Raw genomic sequence first — 24689 nt, forward strand, 5'->3', positions numbered from 1 at the left:
TGGTTTATTTCCAAAGTGCTGTTGGGTGTGCCTGAAAAGATGATGTGGGATGTGATAGAAGGTGTGTGGGTGGAGATGCTGTGCTTCTCTGCCGCTAGGTGCAGAGGCTACCTGCACGCCAAGGGTCTGGCCACAGGCGTGGAGTACCTCACCTATGTCTGGCTCCTATTGTACTACATGGGGATGGAGAATTTGGCAGCCAAACTGCAGAGGGCGGATCATCATTATCACCACAACGGAGGAGCGCATGGGGAAGATCCTTCAACTTCTCGCTTCAGCAGGGCTGCCACTACCCAAGAGGAAGCTGCTGGTCCATCAAGATCAAGTGGAACCTACAAAGAACATGCTGAAGGTCAATCCGCTGGTTACCAGGGCAGCAGTGCCACTGGGGAAGAAATCGTCTAACTCATTATGATGATTCTGGATGCCAATTCGTCTCTGTTTACCATTGCTCTGTTTGCTTATGTGTGTGCCAATACTCTTTTTTCTCTTGTGTTGATTAATGGCGCTATGCGTGATGGTTGTTTCCATTTCTTATACTTGATTCCATTTCTGTTGCTGAATTCCATAAAGACTACACAATGTCTGCTGTAAGCCTGTAACGTGGAAGCTTTCTGCCAGAGTTTTCAGTGTTGTACCTCATGTAACACTTGCACAATATGAGTTTCTGGGTGTTCTTCTGTAACGCTTTTAGGGCCTTCTTCTTTTTCTGTAGCCTGTACCATGAATACTACCAAAGCATCATTCTTCTTACTGATTCGGATCTCTAATTTACAAGGAAGAGAACTGTTATGTTAGTTGTTCATTAAGTTCTTGTCATAGGTTCCTGCTATTTTTTGTCTCACCACACCAGCCATGTGAAAGATGGGGGTTTCGTTCATGCTCGTTTTGTCAAAAGAGCAACCTGCGGTTTCTAATTAATAATTGGTGAATCAAATTTGTCTGATTAACAATATTCTCCTGACGTAAACCACATAGGCATCAATAACAATTTCAACCCAGTGTAGATCCAGGAGATCGGTATGTGACTTCCTTTTTACTGTTTTGCTACTTATAGAGCATCCTTATGGTTGCATTTACATGTGTAGTATTGTTTTGTTTTTCAAAAAAAGAACATATCATGTTTGGTATGTCAATGAAAGTTGTCCGTTGTCCGGTGATTCTTTGATGCGACATTCAGTTATGTACCAGTCCTTTTCAAGCAGCTGCTAAATGTTTTGGGGCAAATTCCTGCACAAGTCTTGCATTTGCTTGTTTGTATTACTCTTACTCGTAGTGACTGTATATTGCACTGCAGTGTAGTAAAATTAGAAGAAGATGATGGCTTTGGTTCCCCCATTTGTGCTTCGCTGTCGCTAGATGCAGAGGATACCTGCATGCCACAGAGGGAGAAGCTGGAAGCTGGGGCGGCTATTCTTCATAGAGAGGCTCTTCGTCATCATGCTAATGGGGTGAAAATAGTTGGACATGTCATGCTCCGGATCACCGATGACGATGAAACTGTGGAGGATCTTGAAGACTGATGTTTGATGGTCCTTCGCTTCACATCTTCTGTTGGTGAAACTGAAACTTGTTTTGGGGATCCCTGGTCAATCGGTTGCCCATAGCGCTCCGTGTTTCCTGTAAAGTCTGAAGTTTTCAGTAGGCGGCATTGGAACTCTGGATGCCGGCACTTGTATTACTATTCCCTTATTATCTCAGTGGTAATGGAATCCGACCCTGATGGTCGTTTGGAAAAAAAAAATGGAAAGCTGAATGCCACAGGGGTAGGTGGGGTACATCATGCCTCGTACTGTATTACATGGGCATGGTGACGTTGGCAGCCAAACTGCAGAGGGTGGAATGGATCATCATCATCATCATCATCGCAAGTTCAAGCCATTGGTCCATCAATATTGAGCACAAGAAAATCGTCTCACTTGCAATGATATTTCCGTCCGCAAATCTGCCCCTGTTTCCTGTAGCTCCAATGTCCGGTCCTCTACCATGGTTCGGACGGATGGGTAAACTGGTTAGGTGCATAATCAAATACTCCTAATCTACAGAAAGGTACCACTTTCGACTTGATATGAACATACTTTAATGGTAATTGTCTGGACCAAGCCGCATCACTCCTCCTTCCGTAGCCCAGGGTTAATGGTAATTGTCCAGCACTGCTTCTCAAAATATAAATAAACATAAAAAAAAAGGTGACAACAACGACAGATAACCAGACAGGAGCAGCTCCAATCCAACTCTTGTGAGGCTGTCTTATTCGAGGGCAGTATCCGTTATTTCGACACCATCGTCATACAAGATAACGAGCCTACATAATGAAGACCTTCCCGGTTAGAAATTTGAAAAAGGATTAACGAATTCAGCATATCAGTGCCATAAACAGAAGGTCAAGTAGGCTAAAAACCTTTACTGTGCACCCAATCTAGCTATCATCCATGCCGTTTAATCTGAGTGATTATATTTAGTATGATCGCCCTCTAAAATAATTATTATTAGCCATAAAAGATAAGAATATATTTGGAAAGTACCTGGTCCAGGAGTATCAAGTTGTGCCCACTTGTAGGCGGTAATTTGGAGTATTTTGAAAGAGTTACGATTCCTTTGATGGTTCCCTGAATTTTACTTAAGGGCCTTTAGTAATTCTATATACTTAACTAAATTACACTTGCTACACCCTATTTTCAAGTTCTCCCATGTTCATGATTGTACCAAAACATTTTCTGTGAAATTTCTGGGTTCATGGCATTCCCGTAATGTATTCTGAAGATTAAACCTTGCAAAAAAGGTGCACATGCCTACAGCTCTACTATGTCATAAGTCCAATTTCGCACCTGTTGAATTAGCACATCAAATTTGTTGCAAGGAGGCAACGTTGCCAGCAAGGTAAAAACCAAACAGGAAATATAATCAATACCTTCCTGAGCTTAGAAATGCAAGTTCTCTAGGCTCCCGGCTCAAATTCACATATTCCTTCTTAAGTCTGAAAAGGTATGAAAACTACGGTTAGATACGTCTTGCAGCATAATACACTATACATAGATATTAATTTGATGCATTAACATATATACTTATACTAACATGGCACTGTTGGTGTCTACCCCTTGCCCTAGCTAGCCCTAGCTCGGCTCTACCTCTCTCTCTCTCTACGAAGTGAACCGAGGAAGAAGAAGACCGAAGGAGGAAGAAGTACACAGGGACAGGGTGGTTTTTCCCGGTACAACAACGCCAATTCCATGAGCTCGTACTCGTCACACCACAGCCATTACAACGCGCCCCTCGCAGGTTTTATACCGGGGGCAGACGCTGGGCACGAACCCCACGTCTGCACCCGCCGAGCGCACGGTCCGGCCCGCTCTGGTCGCGTCCACCCCGCGCACGATCGCGCCCAGGACGCGGCGAGCCCGCAACGGTCCTGACTCGGTCACCCTGACGTGCGCGCCAACGGCTGCACCTGGTCCGGCGGCACACATGCACACACAGCGCGCGCCCCTACCCTAGTCTAAACACGCAACCCAGACCTGCCCCGGACACACGTCGGATATGGGTCAGACTATGGCCAAACAATGGCCAGACACTCACACACGCACGCACGCCACGCACCCGACGCGTCCCCCGCGCACACACACACGCTCCCGACGCAGTCGCCGTGGCTTATTGCCAACACATCCACCGATACCAATAAACAAATATTTGGGATTGAAGCCACATATTACTTGCAGTTGGAGAGATACAAAATTATGTATCTGTATTAATCTAGACAAAAAGGAAAGACATGCAGTCCTTATATTCTGGTGGTTCCAAATGGTAACAGTATATAAGGGATCTTTCGATAAGGAATCTATAAGAGGGGTGGGCGGTCATATAAAATCAAGAGAACATACCTGTACGTATTGCAGTCCCACACATGAACATATCTGTGCTTCGAAGCGGTCACCAGTACCGGACGTTTTGGATGGCAAACAACAGCAACAATTTTGTCATCGGGACGGCGACCATCATAAATAGAGAGTGTGTGTACACATTTCTCTGTGTGTGGATCCCATATCTGATTTAAATAACAATGAAATGTCAGTGATCACATATCCGCACTACACATGTTAATTAATGATCTCACATATGTATGTAAGTATGCAAAAAAAAAAACTATGCTGCATATGTTATATATCGACACTTCAATTTGGTAAATGACGCCTTACGACAGCATTGGAGCCGAAGATGGCAGTAATCAAATGCCGGCCACCTCTGTAGGTGAAAATATTCTCAAGCATACTGGTCCCTTTCAATCCTTCCAGTGTGGCGATAGGCTGGGAGAAAGCAAACTTCCAGATCTATGCACACATTTCAAGCACAAAAAATTAATCAAAATCAGATTTATGTATGATCCCTAGAATAACATATAGAGAACTTAGATTCATTTTGTACACATGAATATTTTATACTACTAATGGATAGGACAGCTTGATTGGCTAATGAACAAACCTTTACTCTATCATCCTGATCAAGAGTAGCGAAAGTGTTGGTGTCCTTGGTATTAACCATGATTTGTACCAGCACAGTAGGTGAAGTAATGTCAAATGTTCGAGTACAGGACCAGTTTTGGTCCCAGTTCCAAAGCTTCATTGATGGGCCATCATAACTGTCATGGCAGTAAGAAAGCAAGTATGGACTGGTTGGGTGAACCACCACCTCGGTATAACACCGTCTAAGCCTTACATCCCTCAGTTCCCTTTCAAAAACATCAAATTTTCTGACTATTTCGACTTGGTCAAATGTAGGACATGTGTACACATGTATTGAATCCCTCCTACCAATTACAAGCCATCGCTTCCGCGCAATAAATTTAGCTGAGTGAGCTTCATCAACGTCCAATTTTATTTTCTGCTTGGTTTGATAGTCCCAGATGTAAATGGCATCAGTTTTCAGTGTCATAATCCTGTGTTGGACAAGAGAGAATAATAATTTACTTAGCATATGTATAATATTAGCATGTTTTGTTTGTGTCCTTGGCAACTAAATTAACATACTCCAAGGATCTATTCAAATAAATTAAAACGGCCCAAGAATATACTCATACTCACCATGGTTTTGAAGGATGCACTTCTAATCTGCGGTATGCAGAAAACCATGATTTTCTCGCTTCGGGAAAAAAAGCTTCGGAAAGAAGATCTTCTAGTTTGTCGCTTCTGGTATCCATCGCGAACTGATATAGTCAGAACACAATTAAGAATCAAATGTAGTAATTAATCATCTAGAGGGCACATCAAAAAATTGTTTTGTATACTTTACCAACTACTATACTTGTTTGTAATTGTAAAGAGATGATATTTCAGACAAGTAGCACGGTTCCCAATATGCATTAAGCATTAATTTCTGTAATCATATGTTAGTACAAAATGACAAATTTTGTATTCTCGAAATTGTTAAGAAAAATCTGATACTCCCTACGATCAATATTAGTTGTCGCTGAAATGGATGCATCTAGACATATTTCAGTGCTAGGGACATCAGTTTGAGTGCCAATTAATATGGATCGGAGGGAGTACTATTTTTATCTAATCAGTATAACTAGTTTCATATATGTAGGGGTCAAAGTTAGAGAAAGTTTGATCCATATTTATTAGGAAATAATCTACTTTCCAACAACTGTGTCTAAAAGGGCTTCTAGAATCCTTTGCTCAGTCCATGGGACTCCAAGTAAATTTTCGTAAGGCTTTTGCTCCCTATTAATGTGGATGAAGATAAGACCAAGAACCTGGCTCTCCAGACCACGGGCTTCCAATAACCTGGCTCCCTATTAGGGTTTTCGGCTGCAGGATTGCACTCTTCTGCTCTCTTCTGGGGTGATAAATGGGCGAGCACTTCGATGCGCGCCAAATTTCCTAGGTTCCACCCGTTCGCCCTTGATAACCTAAATTCTATGAAAGAGGTGCTACAGACGCCTGAACCTTTAGATCTCTCCCATCTTCCTCCGTTCTTCGCAAGCTTTTGATGAATTACAGAGTTCAGGCAACTTCTTCTCCAGCACCATAATAGGCTAATAGCCAGCTCTCATGATTCCTGGCGCTTCAGCTGAGGGGCAATGCTTTCCTGCAAGCATAATATATGACTTGTCTTTTCTGTATATTCAGCCTTCTGATTTTGCCTCTTGGATCTGGAAGTCCAAATGCTCATCCAAGCAAAAGACATGCAAGGCACCCACTATATCATGTGCAACTCTAGGATCATTTGTTCCAAGGCTGCACTTTTCAGCAAGGTTATCTATTTATTAATCTTCACCTAGCTATCTCTTCAACTACAGAAAGCATGGTTATCCAGGCCAGAGGATCCTTTGACAAGCCTTTCTTCTTCAAAGCCTTTGTTGTTGTTGCTTGGAACATATGCTACTAAAGGAATGCTAGGATTCCGCAAAAAAAAAGAGGCATCCTAAAAAACAAGAAGAATGCTAGGATTCTTTTTTACTTCTCTCCGTTCCTAAATATAAGTCTTTTTAGAGATTTCAATATGGACTACATACGCAGCAAAATAAGTGAATCTACCCTCTGAAGTATGTTTATACACATCTGTATGTATTCCATATTAAAATCTCTAAAAAGGCGTATATTTAGAAACGGTGGGAGTACAACATAGTGGCTAGTTTAGCCTCCTGGTATTTTCTCTTCAAAGGAGACCCTTTCCTTCTTTCTTGCAGATTGAAAGATAATCTTGGTCCCCCCCCCCCCCCCCCCCCACACACACACACCCTTCCCACCCTCCACCCGTGTTTAGTGTCTACAGCCTCTATCTTTTAAATACGTCTTAAATTTGTATTGGCGGGGCGGGGCCTGCTATACAGTTTCTGGTCAAATAAAGAGGAGAAATCATTAGTTAAGAGAACTCACAGTGGTGGTCATTGTCTCATACTTAGAGTCGAGGACAGCCGTCAACGTTGCCAAATGCATCTCGCCCCCCATTTCTTGTACTTGCTCATACAGATCATCAGTCGAAATGTTCAACTCCCCGTCTATGTTGACTGATGTTTTCATCAGTTCTCTGACCTTGTCACTCGATTTTATGATGAACATCAGTAATGATACCTCATCGGAGGAGTACAGCCTTTCGTTGCTCAACATTTTCAGGGTGAAAACACAGGTGCAGTTTGGCATCAGAATGCCATTCAGGGACCTGACCCTAAGACTCGGTAAAACAAAGAAACCGACTTCACCATCTGTCTTATTGATTAGGCTCAGTTGGCACTGAGCCGGCTCCTTTTCCATGAAGGGGAAGCGGAGCTCTAGGGGATACACATCGAGCAGCTCAGTCCCAGGGAACACCATAGGGTTTACCTGCCATATGTGTGTGTGTGTGTGTGTGTGTGTGTGTGTGTGTGTGAAGTTGAGTAGTTAATATGCGGTGCCAGGCATGCATGTGCAATGTTCGTTTCCAAGTGAATTCTACTGCTAGCCTACATATCTTTCTGGTTAATTATCATCTTTTTAATTGTCCAACCAAATTAATTAAAGAACCATGGTTGCACATCTGCCTTGAGTTAATTAATTATTCATACCTGGGGTGTGGACGACCCTGTGTCATATGTCATCATGCTATCTATCTTGTGCAGCTCACGAATTATTTCACCAATAGTAGGTCTTTTATCTTGGTCAACTTTGATACAATCTCGAGCTATTTCGATGCAACCCCTCACTTGTGGGCTGTCCAAGCCTATTGATTCATACCACTACAAGTCTCAGAATCAAAACAAATGATGTTATGACCGTTTAATAGTTAAACAGAACCTTCTATTTTTGCGAGAGAAAGATATTTCATTATATCAAGAAGTTGAATTCTCCTTACATTATCAAAATCAATGACATTCTGCCCAGTAAGTAGTTTAATGATAATAATGCCCAATGCATATATGTCTGACTTCAATGATATTTCTCCCGTGTTTATGTTTTCTGGTGCAATATATCCCCTGCATGTTAACCTGATGGTTAATTTGGCACCAAGAAGAATTAACGAACATAGTTGTCAAGAGGCTTAGCTTACGGTGTTCCCCGGATAATCTTAGTATAAACTTTGGACTGTCCCTCAACTAAACATCTTGCCAAGCCAAAGTCCGTAATTTTTGGCTCCATGAAAGCATCCAACATAACATTCTCAGGTTTGAGGTCTAGATGGCTGATACGTTCTTCGTGAAGGTAATGCAGACCCTCACAGATTCCCTTTATTATTTGGTACCTTATAAGCCAGTCATTTTCATCCAGTTTCTCTACAAAAGCAGGTAGAAGATTGCTTTTATTTATAATGAAACAAAAGGTTATTTAAAGAAAGTGGCAGAGAGACTTTGATTTGTGGTGTTTGTTCCAATAGTAAAAACTAGCTTTGAACACACTTGACTTTTGTTGCATATTAATTATATAAAGACACAAGTAGGAGCAAATGTCATGGTTATAGAGGAGATTTATGGGATGGGAAATGTATAGGGTGGCAGGCAAAGTGGTATAGGTAGTTTGGGTGTGGATTTCAGATTTGTTTAAGCTGGAAAAGCAAATCAAGTACTCTGACTTCGCAGTGTAAATAAGCCACTATGCTTTAAAAAATGTTATAAATAAGACCAGTGTAGCGCAGAAAAAGCCAGAGCCAAAGAATAACCAAACACAGCGTTAGTTATGTTTCAACTTTTGATACTAGTAACACTCTAAAGAGATGGTAGTAACCATACACATGAAATACTCGTCAAAGTACTAGTATAAAGCAGAAAGAGAACATGCTTGATATGTCGGGTGAGTCAACAAAATGTTCATTTACATAACAGAACCGCAAAAATATCAGGTGGAAACTAACTTACGATGTAAACCGATGAATAGCAGATAAAAATCATGTTCAATTTTTTTAGGAAATTCTAACAAAAAATATTGTGTTCTTTTGCGGTTTACAAAAATATTGTATGCTGGAGGAGTAAAAGTCTACAAACACGTGACATTTCAAGTCCAAGCTCAAAATCATTTAGGAGGTACGTTAAAAGAGACAAACTCAGCAATGTATAGTGTCAAACAGTAATAAATAATGTTCAACTTGACAATGATTCTGAGTTGGACCTTCAATTTTCGCATGTTTCTAGAACACCACCCTCCATAAATACTGTATTTCTTATATACTACAACAACCAAAACAACAAAGCCTTTACTCCCAAACAAGTTGGGGTAGGCTAGAGGTGAAACCCATAAGAACTCCCGACCAACTCATGGTTCTGGCACATGGATAGCAAGCTTCCATGCACTCCTGTCCATGGCTAGTTCTTTGGTGATACTCCAGTCCTCCAAATCTCTCTTTACGGACTCCTCCCATGTCAAGTTCGGTCTACCCACTGTATTTGCTTGGCATTGTGGCGCAGGTAGAAAAAGTAAGGAGGTAATCGTGAGGTAATATGATTAATGTTGGGAATTTTATGATAAAAAACTCATAGTTGGATTGGCAATACTTGAAAAAAATCATTTTCAAAATTCGAAGTGGTACTTATTTCTATAGCTGAGATGAAGTTTTAAACCTATATACCTTCAAGATAGTCCTGAATGTTTCCTTTTGGAACATACTCAAAACAAAGTAACCTTTTCTGTACCTCTGCCATCACATAGGTTCCCTTGTATTCCATCACTTCCCCCTGACTTTCTGAACAGTATCCTAGAAATCTTACTATATTCTTGTGCTTTGCCCTTTTTAAACACATGATCTCATCCATGAATACCTTATCAGAAAACTCATGCACACTGGAGATCTTCTTCACAGCAACTTCCCCATTTTGCAAAGTTCCCTATTTTGCCCATGGTATTAACACTTCACTGCAACGGGAAATATGTGGAAAAAAAATACCATTATCAAGGCAATCAAGAAAGACCGTACCTGGTAAACAACTCCAAACCCACCACGACCAATTTCATTAGAAAAATTTCCTGTTATGAATTTCAAAAGTCCATATGATAGCTTGATGGGCTCTGCACTTGGATCACTCAGTAAGCCCTCCAAGGCTTCCAGTTCAGTTGCTTGATCATCATACATTTCTGTAATTAAAAAATATCCTCTCGAATAAGAACAAATATAGTGCAATATTGGTTGTTTTTGGGTAAAAGTGTATATATTGGTTCTTAGTATGTACTTGTGCAAAATGTCATTAATTGCTCCAGGGCACAAGGAATGAAACATGAAACAGACTTCTTCAACATAAGGCAAACAATGATCAAACTGCATTGCATATTCCTGGAGATCAATTACAATGTCATACTATATGTTTTACATATCTTTCGCATCCAGATACAATATAGGATTACGAGCACTGTTCTGAAAGATGTTTAGAACCGAATATGCAGCAAATTAAGGATGCAATGTTCAGTGAGTATGATTCAGTTAATCTATAACGGAGAAACATAACAAGTTTTCTGACAACGCCATGTATGTGATCTCATAACAATTTGGAAACGATATACAAGTTTGTTGAACTAGTAACTAAATGTCCAAAACAAGGTTGCTCTAAAAGCAATTTGGTCGTTTTCTAAAAGAGCAGTTGCAGTGTGTGGACCTTTTGGGAAAAATTAACGAATTCTATAGGAGGTAAGTACTACAATTATTTGCTCTAGGGGCATCTCCAGCAGACCCCTTAGAACTCATATTTGAGGAGAGGATCAATTTGAGGTTTTGGGACTAAAACAGCTAACTAGCAGATCCCCTAAACCGTATAATCTTTATAATTTTACCTTTTGGCTCCTTAAAAATCTCCTGACTACTTTTGGTCCTCGCCCAAGTCACTGAACTAAAAGTTGGGAGGGCCGCATTCATGGCAGACCGACTGGTGCACCGACCGATTGCCCCGACGCTATTTCACGCAGCCTCCCGCTTCCCGGACACCACCTCCCTCGTCTTCCTCCTGCCGCCGTCTTCTTTGAGTCCATCGGCGCCGACCACAACCGCCTCCGTAACCACCAACCGATAGCTCTCTCACCGCACCCTCCGCCGTCGAAGTATCCTGGCGTTCGGCGCCGTCCGTGGTGAAAGTACATGGCTGAGATCCTCCAAAAGGAGTTCGTCTGCCGGTGGCTTGACACCTTTTACATGACAGAGGAGGCAGCGCATGTATGACGCTGCTCCATGCACCTGTTCGAGAACCGTAGCACACTTAATTTCCCCAATGACGCCTCCGGCGTGGCCCCTCGCGCCCCTCTAACCATGCGTATTGTGTCTCAGGCAGATGAGTTAGAGGGCAAGGCGGTGGCGGAGAATTATGAAGCCGAGCACATTGACAAGGAATACATTGCGAAGCTGGTGCAAGAGGAGCTGGAGCTCCTCGCCATCACCGCGGTGCGGCATTCTTCGGGTTCGTAGCCGACTAACGCGGAGAAGAACGAGGAGTACAACGAGCTCGATGAGCTACTCCTGGAGTCGGAGGACAAGATATCATTTGGTCGGACAGCCGATGAGGCCAGCCCCTCCAGTAGGGTGATCGATATCCCCTCCGGCTCTTCCGACTCTTTCTCTGACGCAGACAGCAACATCGGTTCAGACTTCGACGAGTATCCTAACCGCCGCGACGGCAAATAGAGCTAGCTGATCAGTAGTGTGTAGGAAGTGTGTAGGAGGTAGATCGATCGTACTGTTAGTTCGGTGTCGGTGTGGTCATAATGTAGTATGTATGGAATGTTTAATTATGGTTTCTGCAATGCTAATGTAGTAGCATTATCAAAATTCGGAATGAAGTAGGTGTTTGAAATGAATTTGTGTGGGAAAAATGTGTTTAAATTTTTTTAGGGACTAAAATTATAGGGGATCTGCTAGATGCAAAACAGTGATTTCCCTAAAAAAAAGTAAAGTAGGATAGGGAGCATTTTTGGTAGTTTTAGGCCTTGTTCGGAGTCACTCCAGCTCCTAATAATACGAGGAGCTGCGGAGCATTTGTTTCCCAGCTCCGTGCTTTTTAACTCCAGCTCCGGGAGCGGAGTGGTGAAGTGGCGGGTCTGCGAACAGGGTCTTAACATAGGGAATTTGTTAGAGACGCCCTAACTTTCATACCCCTTAACCCCTGTTCAAGAATTCATCCGATTAACCAGTTAACTTGCCGATTAATCCCTACTCATAGGGTCCCCGAGTAGCCGATTACCCGATAAATCATCCGATTAATTTATTAAATGGCTGATTAACTTGCCGATTAGCCTATTAATCCCCTACTCATCGGCCGACCGAGCAGCTACCAGTTAACGATTTCCTCAACAATGCCCTTAACAGGCTCTTAGTTTTTGGCCAATATATGCTGCAGCAAAAATGAATTTATGCCATGAAAACATATATAGAAATATATCCAAACAGTAAAAAAGAGACCGGGTAAGTGAAATTCTCCCTCCATTTTAAATTGCCCGATCAGTTTCACCGAACCGAGTCGCTCCCGCGGGCGATTGGGAGGAGAAACCTACCGCTGCCGCTGGTTTCTCCCCACTCCCTCGCCGCCGCCAAAGGGTGCGGCCGAGCGAAGCCCAATCTGCATCGGTGGCGGCGGGGTTTTCTTCGTCCCCTCGCGCGGGAGATCCAGCGCAGGTCATATCTGACGGGCCGGGTCGCGGCGCTGGGTGAAGGGCACGACGACACGACCGCGTGCGGGAGCAGTCAGCGACGACGTCCTGCCATCGATGGGACTGGCGGCCATGTGGTGGTGATGCTCGCTCCGGGATGGTCCGATCTCGAGCGAAGCAGCGGTCATGGATGCGTTCTTGGCTGGTGCGGTGGTGGTCTTCGCCTTCATGGCCGGCGGGATGGGCGCTTCGGCGGGCAGCCCGGATTGGTCATGGCTAGTGGCAGCGGCTGTGGATCTGGCGCCCATCCAGATCCATCACGGCGTGTGGTTTCTGGCGGGCCTGCGGCTCTTGAAGGGGCCGGTGAGAGGCGGCTGGAGGCCCTCTGTCGGCGTTTTGGCGGTTGCGTTCGTCTTCACGGCTGGTTCGCATGGATCCAGCCAGCGACGGCATTGGGATGGCACAATTGTCGGTGAAAACCGTGCCGACCTCAGTCATGGCGGACGATGGCAGCGCCTTTGATGTCATCTTCTTGTCGAAGGCATCGTCGGTTGCAATTGTCGTCACCTCGGTCCGACCGCTCCGAGGGAATGCTAGATCTGGGAATCCCAGATCGGACGATGGTGGGGCCTTCTGGACCGTCCTCTCTCTTGAGGGCATCGTCTTGAGAGCTGGTGCTGGCTAGAGGGGACAAGAGGAGGAGCGGTGTTGCTTCTACCGCGGCTACAATGACAGGTCTCGGCGACGTGGTGCAGCGGAGCCTCGCCGACGAACGCATGTTGATGGACATGCGCAAGTGGTGGTGCTGTCGGGCGTCGCGGTGGCGTCAACAACACTACAACAGTATGGCTTGGCAAGATGAATGCGTTGGTTGCTCCGGAAGGTAGGATGGTGGAAGATGGCGGCATCTGATTCTAAAGCATGTGCATGCGATGCGCACTGAGGGTCTATTAGACCGGTTGGTGCTTTCGGCTTGCCGGCGGACGGCTTAGTGAGACCACTGGATTAGATGGTGTGTGTTGACATGCGGTCGGGTCACATCATCAAGCTTGTAGGTGTAGCTATGGTCACTAGGATGATGGCTTTGGATTGATCAATGTACTTGTTTTGTTGGGTTCTGATGAATAATTAAATAAAAAGGTCGTGTGCATCAATCTGATGCAGAGGAGGCCGGGGTCGTCCTCTTTTTTAAAAATAAAATAATAAAATTCCAAACAGTAGAACTGGAAGGCTAGTTAAGAATTCCACAAATAGATGTGATCCTAACCTGGATGAATTCAGTAGATGGGAGATGAAAATAGAGGCGAGACGAGATTGGATCGACCTGCCTACCAGGCTGCATGTATGTAAATGAACAGACGAGATCTAAGAACCCGCCCCCGTGCCGGCGCAAGACAAGGTGGGGCGGCGGCGCCGTGCTCGAGAAGATGGAAGCAGGGAAAGGGATCAGAGATGGATCATGGATGTGCGGGCCCGTAGGGAAAGGGACTGGCGGCCATGTGGTGGTGATGCTCGCTCCGGGATGGTCCGATCTCGAGCGAAGCAGCGGTCATGGATGCGTTCTTGGCTGGTGCGGTGGTGGTCTTCGCCTTCATGGCCGGCGGGATGGGCGCTTCGGCGGGCAGCCCGGATTGGTCATGGCTAGTGGCAGCGGCTGTGGATCTGGCGCCCATCCAGATCCATCACGGCGTGTGGTTTCTGGTGGGCCTGCGGCTCTTGAAGGGGCCGGTGAGAGGCGGCTGGAGGCCCTCTGTCGGCGTTTTGGCGGTTGCGTTCGTCTTCACGGCTGGTTCGCATGGATCCAGCCAGCGACGGCATTGGGATGGCACAATTGTCGGTGAAAACCGTGCCGACCTCAGTCATGGCGGACGATGGCAGCGCCTTTGATGTCATCTTCTTGTCGAAGGCATCGTCGGTTGCAATTGTCGTCACCTCGGTCCGACCGCTCAGAGGGAATGCTAGATCTGGGAATCCCAGATCGGACGATGGTGGGGCCTTCTGGACCGTCCTCTCTCTTGAGGGCATCGTCTTGAGAGCTGGTGCTGGCTAGAGGGGACAAGAGGAGGAGCGGTGTTGCTTCTACCGCGGCTACAATGACAGGTCTCGGCGACGTGGTGCAGCGGAGCCTCGCCGACGAACGCATGTTGATGGACATGCGCAAGTGGTGGTGCTGTCGGGCGTCGCGGTGGCGTCAACAACACTACAACAGTATGGCTTGGCAAGATGAATGCGTTGGTTGCTCCGGAAGGTAGGATGGTGGAAGATGGCGGCATCTGATTCTAAAGCATGTGCATGCGATGCGCGCTGAGGGTCTATTAGACCGGTTGGTGCTTTCGGCTTGCCGGCGGACGGCTTAGTGAGACCACTGGATTAGATGGTGTGTGTTGACATGCGGTCGGGTCACATCATCAAGCTTGTAGGTGTAGCTATGGTCACTAGGATGATGGCTTTGGATTGATCAATGTACTTGTTTTGTTGGGTTCTGATGAATAATTAAATAAAAAGGTCGTGTGCATCAATCTGATGCAGAGGAGGCCGGGGTCGTCCTCTTTTTTAAAAATAAAATAATAAAATTCCAAACAGTAGAACTGGAAGGCTAGTTAAGAATTCCACAAATAGATGTGATCCTAACCTGGATGAATTCAGCAGATGGGAGATGAAAATAGAGGCGAGACGAGATTGGATCGACCTGCCTACCAGGCTGCATGTATGTAAATGAACAGACGAGATCTAAGAACCCGCCCCCGTGCCGGCGCAAGACAAGGTGGGGCGGCGGCGCCGTGCTCGAGAAGATGGAAGCAGGGAAAGGGATCAGAGATGGATCATGGATGTGCGGGCCCGTAGGGAAAGGGACTGGCGGCCATGTGGTGGTGATGCTCGCTCCGGGATGGTCCGATCTCGAGCGAAGCAGCGGTCATGGATGCGTTCTTGGCTGGTGCGGTGGTGGTCTTCGCCTTCATGGCCGGCGGGATGGGCGCTTCGGCGGGCAGCCCGGATTGGTCATGGCTAGTGGCAGCGGCTGTGGATCTGGCGCCCATCCAGATCCATCACGGCGTGTGGTTTCTGGCGGGCCTGCGGCTCTTGAAGGGGCCGGTGAGAGGCGGCTGGAGGCCCTCTGTCGGCGTTTTGGCGGTTGCGTTCGTCTTCACGGCTGGTTCGCATGGATCCAGCCAGCGACGGCATTGGGATGGCACAATTGTCGGTGAAAACCGTGCCGACCTCAGTCATGGCGGACGATGGCAGCGCCTTTGATGTCATCTTCTTGTCGAAGGCATCGTCGGTTGCAATTGTCGTCACCTCGGTCCGACCGCTCCGAGGGAATGCTAGATCTGGGAATCCCAGATCGGACGATGGTGGGGCCTTCTGGACCGTCCTCTCTCTTGAGGGCATCGTCTTGAGAGCTGGTGCTGGCTAGAGGGGACAAGAGGAGGAGCGGTGTTGCTTCTACCGCGGCTACAATGACAGGTCTCGGCGACGTGGTGCAGCGGAGCCTCGCCGACGAACGCATGTTGATGGACATGCGCAAGTGGTGGTGCTGTCGGGCGTCGCGGTGGCGTCAACAACACTACAACAGTATGGCTTGGCAAGATGAATGCGTTGGTTGCTCCGGAAGGTAGGATGGTGGAAGATGGCGGCATCTGATTCTAAAGCATGTGCATGCGATGCGCGCTGAGGGTCTATTAGACCGGTTGGTGCTTTCGGCTTGCCGGCGGACGGCTTAGTGAGACCACTGGATTAGATGGTGTGTGTTGACATGCGGTCGGGTCACATCATCAAGCTTGTAGGTGTAGCTATGGTCACTAGGATGATGGCTTTGGATTGATCAATGTACTTGTTTTGTTGGGTTCTGATGAATAATTAAATAAAAAGGTCGTGTGCATCAATCTGATGCAGAGGAGGCCGGGGTCGTCCTCTTTTTAAAAAATAAAATAATAAAATTCCAAACAGTAGAACTGGAAGGCTAGTTAAGAATTCCACAAATAGATGTGATCCTAACCTGGATGAATTCAGCAGATGGGAGATGAAAATAGAGGCGAGACGAGATTGGATCGACCTGCCTACCAGGTTGCATGTATGTAAATGAACAGACGAGATCTAAGAACCCGCCCCCGTGCCGGCGCAAGACAAGGTGGGGCGGCGGCGCTGTGCTCGAGAAGATGGAAGCAGGGAAAGGGATCAGAGATGGATCATGGATGTGCGGGCCCGTAGGGAAAGGGACTGGCGGCCATGTGGTGGTGATGCTCGCTCCGGGATGGTCCGATCTCGAGCGAAGCAGCGGTCATGGATGCGTTCTTGGCTGGTGCGGTGGCGGTCTTCGCCTTCATGGCCGGCGGGATGGGCGCTTCGGCGGGCAGCCCGGATTGGTCATGGCTAGTGGCAGCGGCTGTGGATCTGGCGCCCATCCAGATCCATCACGGCGTGTGGTTTCTGGCGGGCCTGCGGCTCTTGAAGGGGCCGGTGAGAGGCGGCTGGAGGCCCTCTGTCGGCGTTTTGGCGGTTGCGTTCGTCTTCACGGCTGGTTCGCATGGATCCAGCCAGCGACGGCATTGGGATGGCACAATTGTCGGTGAAAACCGTGCCGACCTCAGTCATGGCGGACGATGGCAGCGCCTTTGATGTCATCTTCTTGTCGAAGGCATCGTCGGTTGCAATTGTCGTCACCTCGGTCCGACCGCTCCGAGGGAATGCTAGATCTGGGAATCCCAGATCGGACGATGGTGGGGCCTTCTGGACCGTCCTCTCTCTTGAGGGCATCGTCTTGAGAGCTGGTGCTGGCTAGAGGGGACAAGAGGAGGAGCGGTGTTGCTTCTACCGCGGCTACAATGACAGGTCTCGGCGACATGGTGCAGCGGAGCCTCGCCGACGAACGCATGTTGATGGACATGCGCAAGTGGTGGTGCTGTCGGGCGTCGCGGTGGCGTCAACAACACTACAACAGTATGGCTTGGCAAGATGAATGCGTTGGTTGCTCCGGAAGGTAGGATGGTGGAAGATGGCGGCATCTGATTCTAAAGCATGTGCATGCGATGCGCGCTGAGGGTCTATTAGACCGGTTGGTGCTTTCGGCTTGCCGGCGGACGGCTTAGTGAGACCACTGGATTAGATGGTGTGTGTTGACATGCGGTCGGGTCACATCATCAAGCTTGTAGGTGTAGCTATGGTCACTAGGATGATGGCTTTGGATTGATCAATGTACTTGTTTTGTTGGGTTCTGATGAATAATTAAATAAAAAGGTCGTGTGCATCAATCTGATGCAGAGGAGGCCGGGGTCGTCCTCTTTTTAAAAAATAAAATAATAAAATTCCAAACAGTAGAACTGGAAGGCTAGTTAAGAATTCCACAAATAGATGTGATCCTAACCTGGATGAATTCAGCAGATGGGAGATGAAAATAGAGGCGAGACGAGATTGGATCGACCTGCCTACCAGGCTGCATGTATGTAAATGAACAGACGAGATCTAAGAACCCGCCCCCGTGCCGGCGCAAGACAAGGTGGGGCGGCGGCGCTGTGCTCGAGAAGATGGAAGCAGGGAAAGGGATCAGAGATGGATCATGGATGTGCGGGCCCGTAGGGAAAGGGACTGGCGGCCATGTGGTGGTGATGCTCGCTCCGGGATGGTCCGATCTCGAGCGAAGCAGCGGTCATGGATGCGTTCTTGGCTGGTGCGGTGGCGGTCTTCGCCTTCATGGCCGGCGGGATGGGCGCTTCGGCGGGCAGCCCGGATTGGTCATGGCTAGTGGCAGCGGCTGTGGATCTGGCGCCCATCCAGATCCATCACGGCGTGTGGTTTCTGGCGGGCCTGCGGCTCTTGAAGGGGCCGATGAGAGGCGGCTGGAGGCCCTCTGTCGGCGTTTTGGCGGTTGCGTTCGTCTTCACGGCTGGTTCGCATGGATCCAGCCAGCGACGGCATTGGGATGGCACAATTGTCGGTGAAAACCGTGCCGACCTCAGTCATGGCGGACGATGGCAGCGCCTTTGATGTCATCTTCTTGTCGAAGGCATCGTCGGTTGCAATTGTCGTCACCTCGGTCCGACCGCTCCGAGGGAATGCTAGATCTGGGAATCCCAGATCGGACGATGGTGGGGCCTTCTGGACCGTCCTCTCTCTTGAGGGCATCGTCTTGAGAGCTGGTGCTGGCTAGAGGGACAAGAGGAGGAGCGGTGTTGCTTCTACCGCGGCTACAATGACAGGTCTCGGCGACGTGGTGCAGCGGAGCCTCGCCGACGAACGCATGTTGATGGACATGCGCAAGTGGTGGTGCTGTCGGGCGTCGCGGTGGCGTCAACAACACTACAACAGTATGGCTTGGCAAGATGAATGCGTTGGTTGCTCCGGAAGGTAGGATGGTGGAAGATGGCGGCATCTGATTCTAAAGCATGTGCATGCGATGCGCGCTGAGGGTCTATTAGACCGGTTGGTGCTTTCGGCTTGCCGGCGGACGGCTTAGTGAGACCACTGGATTAGATGGTGTGTGTTGACATGCGGTCGGGTCACATCATCAAGCTTGTAGGTGTAGCTATGGTCACTAGGATGATGGCTTTGGATTGATCAATGTACTTGTTTTGTTGGGTTCTGATGAATAATTAAATAAAAAGGTCGTGTGCATCAATCTGATGCAGAGGAGGCCGGGGTCGTCCTCTTTTTAAAAAATAAAATAATAAAATTCCAAACAGTAGAACTGGAAGGCTAGTTAAGAATTCCACAAATAGATGTGATCCTAACCTGGATGAATTCAGCAGATGGGAGATGAAAATAGAGGCGAGACGAGATTGGATCGACCTGCCTACCAGGTTGCATGTATGTAAATGAACAGACGAGATCTAAGAACCCGCCCCCGTGCCGGCGCAAGACAAGGTGGGGCGGCGGCGCTGTGCTCGAGAAGATGGAAGCAGGGAAAGGGATCAGAGATGGATCATGGATGTGCGGGCCCGTAGGGAAAGGGACTGGCGGCCATGTGGTGGTGATGCTCGCTCCGGGATGGTCCGATCTCGAGCGAAGCAGCGGTCATGGATGCGTTCTTGGCTGGTGCGGTGGCGGTCTTCGCCTTCATGGCCGGCGGGATGGGCGCTTCGGCGGGCAGCCCGGATTGGTCATGGCTAGTGGCAGCGGCTGTGGATCTGGCGCCCATCCAGATCCATCACGGCGTGTGGTTTCTGGCGGGCCTGCGGCTCTTGAAGGGGCCGGTGAGAGGCGGCTGGAGGCCCTCTGTCGGCGTTTTGGCGGTTGCGTTCGTCTTCACGGCTGGTTCGCATGGATCCAGCCAGCGACGGCATTGGGATGGCACAATTGTCGGTGAAAACCGTGCCGACCTCAGTCATGGCGGACGATGGCAGCGCCTTTGATGTCATCTTCTTGTCGAAGGCATCGTCGGTTGCAATTGTCGTCACCTCGGTCCGACCGCTCCGAGGGAATGCTAGATCTGGGAATCCCAGATCGGACGATGGTGGGGCCTTCTGGACCGTCCTCTCTCTTGAGGGCATCGTCTTGAGAGCTGGTGCTGGCTAGAGGGGACAAGAGGAGGAGCGGTGTTGCTTCTACCGCGGCTACAATGACAGGTCTCGGCGACGTGGTGCAGCGGAGCCTCGCCGACGAACGCATGTTGATGGACATGCGCAAGTGGTGGTGCTGTCGGGCGTCGCGGTGGCGTCAACAACACTACAACAGTATGGCTTGGCAAGATGAATGCGTTGGTTGCTCCGGAAGGTAGGATGGTGGAAGATGGCGGCATCTGATTCTAAAGCATGTGCATGCGATGCGCGCTGAGGGTCTATTAGACCGGTTGGTGCTTTCGGCTTGCCGGCGGACGGCTTAGTGAGACCACTGGATTAGATGGTGTGTGTTGACATGCGGTCGGGTCACATCATCAAGCTTGTAGGTGTAGCTATGGTCACTAGGATGATGGCTTTGGATTGATCAATGTACTTGTTTTGTTGGGTTCTGATGAATAATTAAATAAAAAGGTCGTGTGCATCAATCTGATGCAGAGGAGGCCGGGGTCGTCCTCTTTTTAAAAAATAAAATAATAAAATTCCAAACAGTAGAACTGGAAGGCTAGTTAAGAATTCCACAAATAGATGTGATCCTAACCTGGATGAATTCAGCAGATGGGAGATGAAAATAGAGGCGAGACGAGATTGGATCGACCTGCCTACCAGGCTGCATGTATGTAAATGAACAGACGAGATCTAAGAACCCGCCCCCGTGCCGGCGCAAGACAAGGTGGGGCGGCGGCGCTGTGCTCGAGAAGATGGAAGCAGGGAAAGGGATCAGAGATGGATCATGGATGTGCGGGCCCGTAGGGAAAGGGACTGGCGGCCATGTGGTGGTGATGCTCGCTCCGGGATGGTCCGATCTCGAGCGAAGCAGCGGTCATGGATGCGTTCTTGGCTGGTGCGGTGGCGGTCTTCGCCTTCATGGCCGGCGGGATGGGCGCTTCGGCGGGCAGCCCGGATTGGTCATGGCTAGTGGCAGCGGCTGTGGATCTGGCGCCCATCCAGATCCATCACGGCGTGTGGTTTCTGGCGGGCCTGCGGCTCTTGAAGGGGCCGGTGAGAGGCGGCTGGAGGCCCTCTGTCGGCGTTTTGGCGGTTGCGTTCGTCTTCACGGCTGGTTCGCATGGATCCAGCCAGCGACGGCATTGGGATGGCACAATTGTCGGTGAAAACCGTGCCGACCTCAGTCATGGCGGACGATGGCAGCGCCTTTGATGTCATCTTCTTGTCGAAGGCATCGTCGGTTGCAATTGTCGTCACCTCGGTCCGACCGCTCCGAGGGAATGCTAGATCTGGGAATCCCAGATCGGACGATGGTGGGGCCTTCTGGACCGTCCTCTCTCTTGAGGGCATCGTCTTGAGAGCTGGTGCTGGCTAGAGGGGACAAGAGGAGGAGCGGTGTTGCTTCTACCGCGGCTACAATGACAGGTCTCGGCGACGTGGTGCAGCGGAGCCTCGCCGACGAACGCATGTTGATGGACATGCGCAAGTGGTGGTGCTGTCGGGCGTCGCGGGTGGCGTCAACAACACTACAACAGTATGGCTTGGCAAGATGAATGCGTTGGTTGCTCCGGAAGGTAGGATGGTGGAAGATGGCGGCATCTGATTCTAAAGCATGTGCATGCGATGCGCGCTGAGGGTCTATTAGACCGGTTGGTGCTTTCGGCTTGCCGGCGGACGGCTTAGTGAGACCACTGGATTAGATGGTGTGTGTTGACATGCGGTCGGGTCACATCATCAAGCTTGTAGGTGTAGCTATGGTCACTAGGATGATGGCTTTGGATTGATCAATGTACTTGTTTTGTTGGGTTCTGATGAATAATTAAATAAAAAGGTCGTGTGCATCAATCTGATGCAGAGGAGGCCGGGGTCGTCCTCTTTTTAAAAAATAAAATAATAAAATTCCAAACAGTAGAACTGGAAGGCTAGTTAAGAATTCCACAAATAGATGTGATCCTAACCTGGATGAATTCAGCAGATGGGAGATGAAAATAGAGGCGAGACGAGATTGGATCGACCTGCCTACCAGGCTGCATGTATGTAAATGAACAGACGAGATCTAAGAACCCGCCCCCGTGCCGGCGCAAGACAAGGTGGGGCGGCGGCGCTGTGCTCGAGAAGATGGAAGCAGGGAAAGGGATCAGAGATGGATCATGGATGTGCGGGCCCGTAGGGAAAGGGACTGGCGGCCATGTGGTGGTGATGCTCGCTCCGGGATGGTCCGATCTCGAGCGAAGCAGCGGTCATGGATGCGTTCTTGGCTGGTGCGGTGGCGGTCTTCGCCTTCATGGCCGGCGGGATGGGCGCTTCGGCGGGCAGCCCGGATTGGTCATGGCTAGTGGCAGCGGCTGTGGATCTGGCGCCCATCCAGATCCATCACGGCGTGTGGTTTCTGGCGGGCCTGCGGCTCTTGAAGGGGCCGGTGAGAGGCGGCTGGAGGCCCTCTGTCGGCGTTTTGGCGGTTGCGTTCGTCTTCACGGCTGGTTCGCATGGATCCAGCCAGCGACGGCATTGGGATGGCACAATTGTCGGTGAAAACCGTGCCGACCTCAGTCATGGCGGACGATGGCAGCGCCTTTGATGTCATCTTCTTGTCGAAGGCATCGTCGGTTGCAATTGTCGTCACCTCGGTCCGACCGCTCCGAGGGAATGCTAGATCTGGGAATCCCAGATCGGACGATGGTGGGGCCTTCTGGACCGTCCTCTCTCTTGAGGGCATCGTCTTGAGAGCTGGTGCTGGCTAGAGGGGACAAGAGGAGGAGCGGTGTTGCTTCTACCGCGGCTACAATGACAGGTCTCGGCGACGTGGTGCAGCGGAGCCTCGCCGACGAACGCATGTTGATGGACATGCGCAAGTGGTGGTGCTGTTGGGCGTCGCGGTGGCGTCAACAACACTACAACAGTATGGCTTGGCAAGATGAATGCGTTGGTTGCTCCGGAAGGTAGGATGGTGGAAGATGGCGGCATCTGATTCTAAAGCATGTGCATGCGATGCGCGCTGAGGGTCTATTAGACCGGTTGGTGCTTTCGGCTTGCCGGCGGACGGCTTAGTGAGACCACTGGATTAGATGGTGTGTGTTGACATGCGGTCGGGTCACATCATCAAGCTTGTAGGTGTAGCTATGGTCACTAGGATGATGGCTTTGGATTGATCAATGTACTTGTTTTGTTGGGTTCTGATGAATAATTAAATAAAAAGGTCGTGTGCATCAATCTGATGTAGAGGAGGCCGGGGTCGTCCTCTTTTTTAAAAATAAAATAATAAAATTCCAAACAGTAGAACTGGAAGGCTAGTTAAGAATTCCACAAATAGATGTGATCCTAACCTGGATGAATTCAGCAGATGGGAGATGAAAATAGAGGCGAGACGAGATTGGATCGACCTGCCTACCAGGCTGCATGTATGTAAATGAACAGACGAGATCTAAGAACCCGCCCCCGTGCCGGCGCAAGACAAGGTGGGGCGGCGGCGCCGTGCTCGAGAAGATGGAAGCAGGGAAAGGGATCAGAGATGGATCATGGATGTGCGGGCCCGTACCTGCCAATGGAGGACGGCGTCCAGCTCGGCCGTGACGGCGGAAGATCCCTAGCAGCTCCCCCGGGCAAGGTGAGCTCGGACACCGCCACACCGGCGAGCGGAGGCGGGGAAGAGTGAGAGCGAGCTGAGCTAGGTGGGAAGAGGGGATCTGTACGTGTCAACACGGTCTTATCGATGACACCACTGTTTTGTCGGCGATCGAGTGAGAGTATACCGGAACCACACGTCTCCGTGAGATATATATTATTAATGGAACGGGCTAGGCCCAAACTAGAGAGAAGCCCATTTATGAACTCTATGTTTATATTTGTAGCTTCTTTGCCTAAAAAAAGCTTGTGCACATCAATGAGGGTTCGCAACCTGCAAGTCCCCCCCAGGGTTTCCTTAGGGTCTACCCCATTCTTCGGCGATCGCCGTTGAAGTCCACGTATATACCGCATGATAGCCGGGGTTCTTTTCAGTGGTGGGTAGTCTGTCGGTGATCATTAATGGAGGTGCTTCTTCCTGGTCAAGGTTAGAGTGCAAGGTGTTGGGGTAGTAGATAAAGAAGATCGTGAATATAGAAGATGGATCTGGAGGAGTGAGAGCTTGCACATGAGATAGGAAGTAGGGTAGTAGGGGACGGCGGGAGCATGGTTGGATGTCAACTATCGGTGGTGGTTAGGAGGGGAATGAACGAACAAGATTGGGATGAACATGGGCCTGTTTCTGTTGGGGAACGCAGTAATTTCAAAATTTTCCTACGCACACGCAAGATCATGGTGATGCACAGCAACGAGAGGGGAGAGTGTTGTCTACGTACCAACGCAGACCGACTGCGGAAGCGATCACACAACGTAGAGGAAGTAGTCGTACGTCTTCTTCCCGATCCGACCGATCCAAGCACCGTTACTCCGGCACCTCCGAGTTCTTAGCACACGTTCAGCTCGATGACGTTCCTCGGGCTCCGATCCAGCAAAGCGTCGAGGAAGAGTTCCGTCAGCACGACGGCGTGGTGACGATCTTGATGTACTACCGACGCAGGGCTTCGCCTAAGCACTGTAACGGTATGATCGAGGTGGAATTTGGTGGCAGGGGGCACCGCACACGGCTAAGGAACGATCTCAAGGATCAAGTTGTGTCTTGGGG

General features: G+C 49.0%; 1 protein-coding gene across 4 annotated transcripts; it reads right to left on the reverse strand.

The window, feature by feature from the left end:
* Positions 1–1196: 1196 nt before the first annotated feature.
* Positions 1197–23748, reverse strand: LOC123129173 (RAC-beta serine/threonine-protein kinase A-like). Of its 4 annotated transcripts, XR_006463623.1 has the most exons (14): positions 23562–23748; positions 9877–10034; positions 9532–9787; positions 8023–8245; positions 7828–7948; positions 7541–7711; positions 6876–7319; positions 5076–5197; positions 4477–4930; positions 4194–4325; positions 3879–4042; positions 2912–2977; positions 2079–2305; positions 1197–1981 (listed from the first exon to the last, which is right to left on the reverse strand). XR_006463623.1 is itself a non-coding variant. In XM_044549406.1 (13 exons), exons 2-13 carry the CDS (start codon positions 10030–10032, stop codon positions 2251–2253), a joined length of 2076 nt encoding a protein of 691 aa, XP_044405341.1. In that variant the 5' UTR covers positions 10033–10034; positions 23562–23748; the 3' UTR covers positions 1197–2250. The 4 variants fall into 4 exon arrangements, 3 of the variants coding, with proteins under 3 accessions (XP_044405341.1, XP_044405340.1, XP_044405342.1); XM_044549406.1 differs by having other exon boundaries at positions 1197–2305; positions 6876–7031; XM_044549405.1 differs by having other exon boundaries at positions 1197–2305.
* Positions 23749–24689: the final 941 nt, after the last annotated feature.

The sequence above is a fragment of the Triticum aestivum genome, chromosome 6A, assembly GCF_018294505.1.
Source record: "Triticum aestivum cultivar Chinese Spring chromosome 6A, IWGSC CS RefSeq v2.1, whole genome shotgun sequence".
Lineage (NCBI taxonomy): Eukaryota > Viridiplantae > Streptophyta > Magnoliopsida > Poales > Poaceae > Triticum > Triticum aestivum.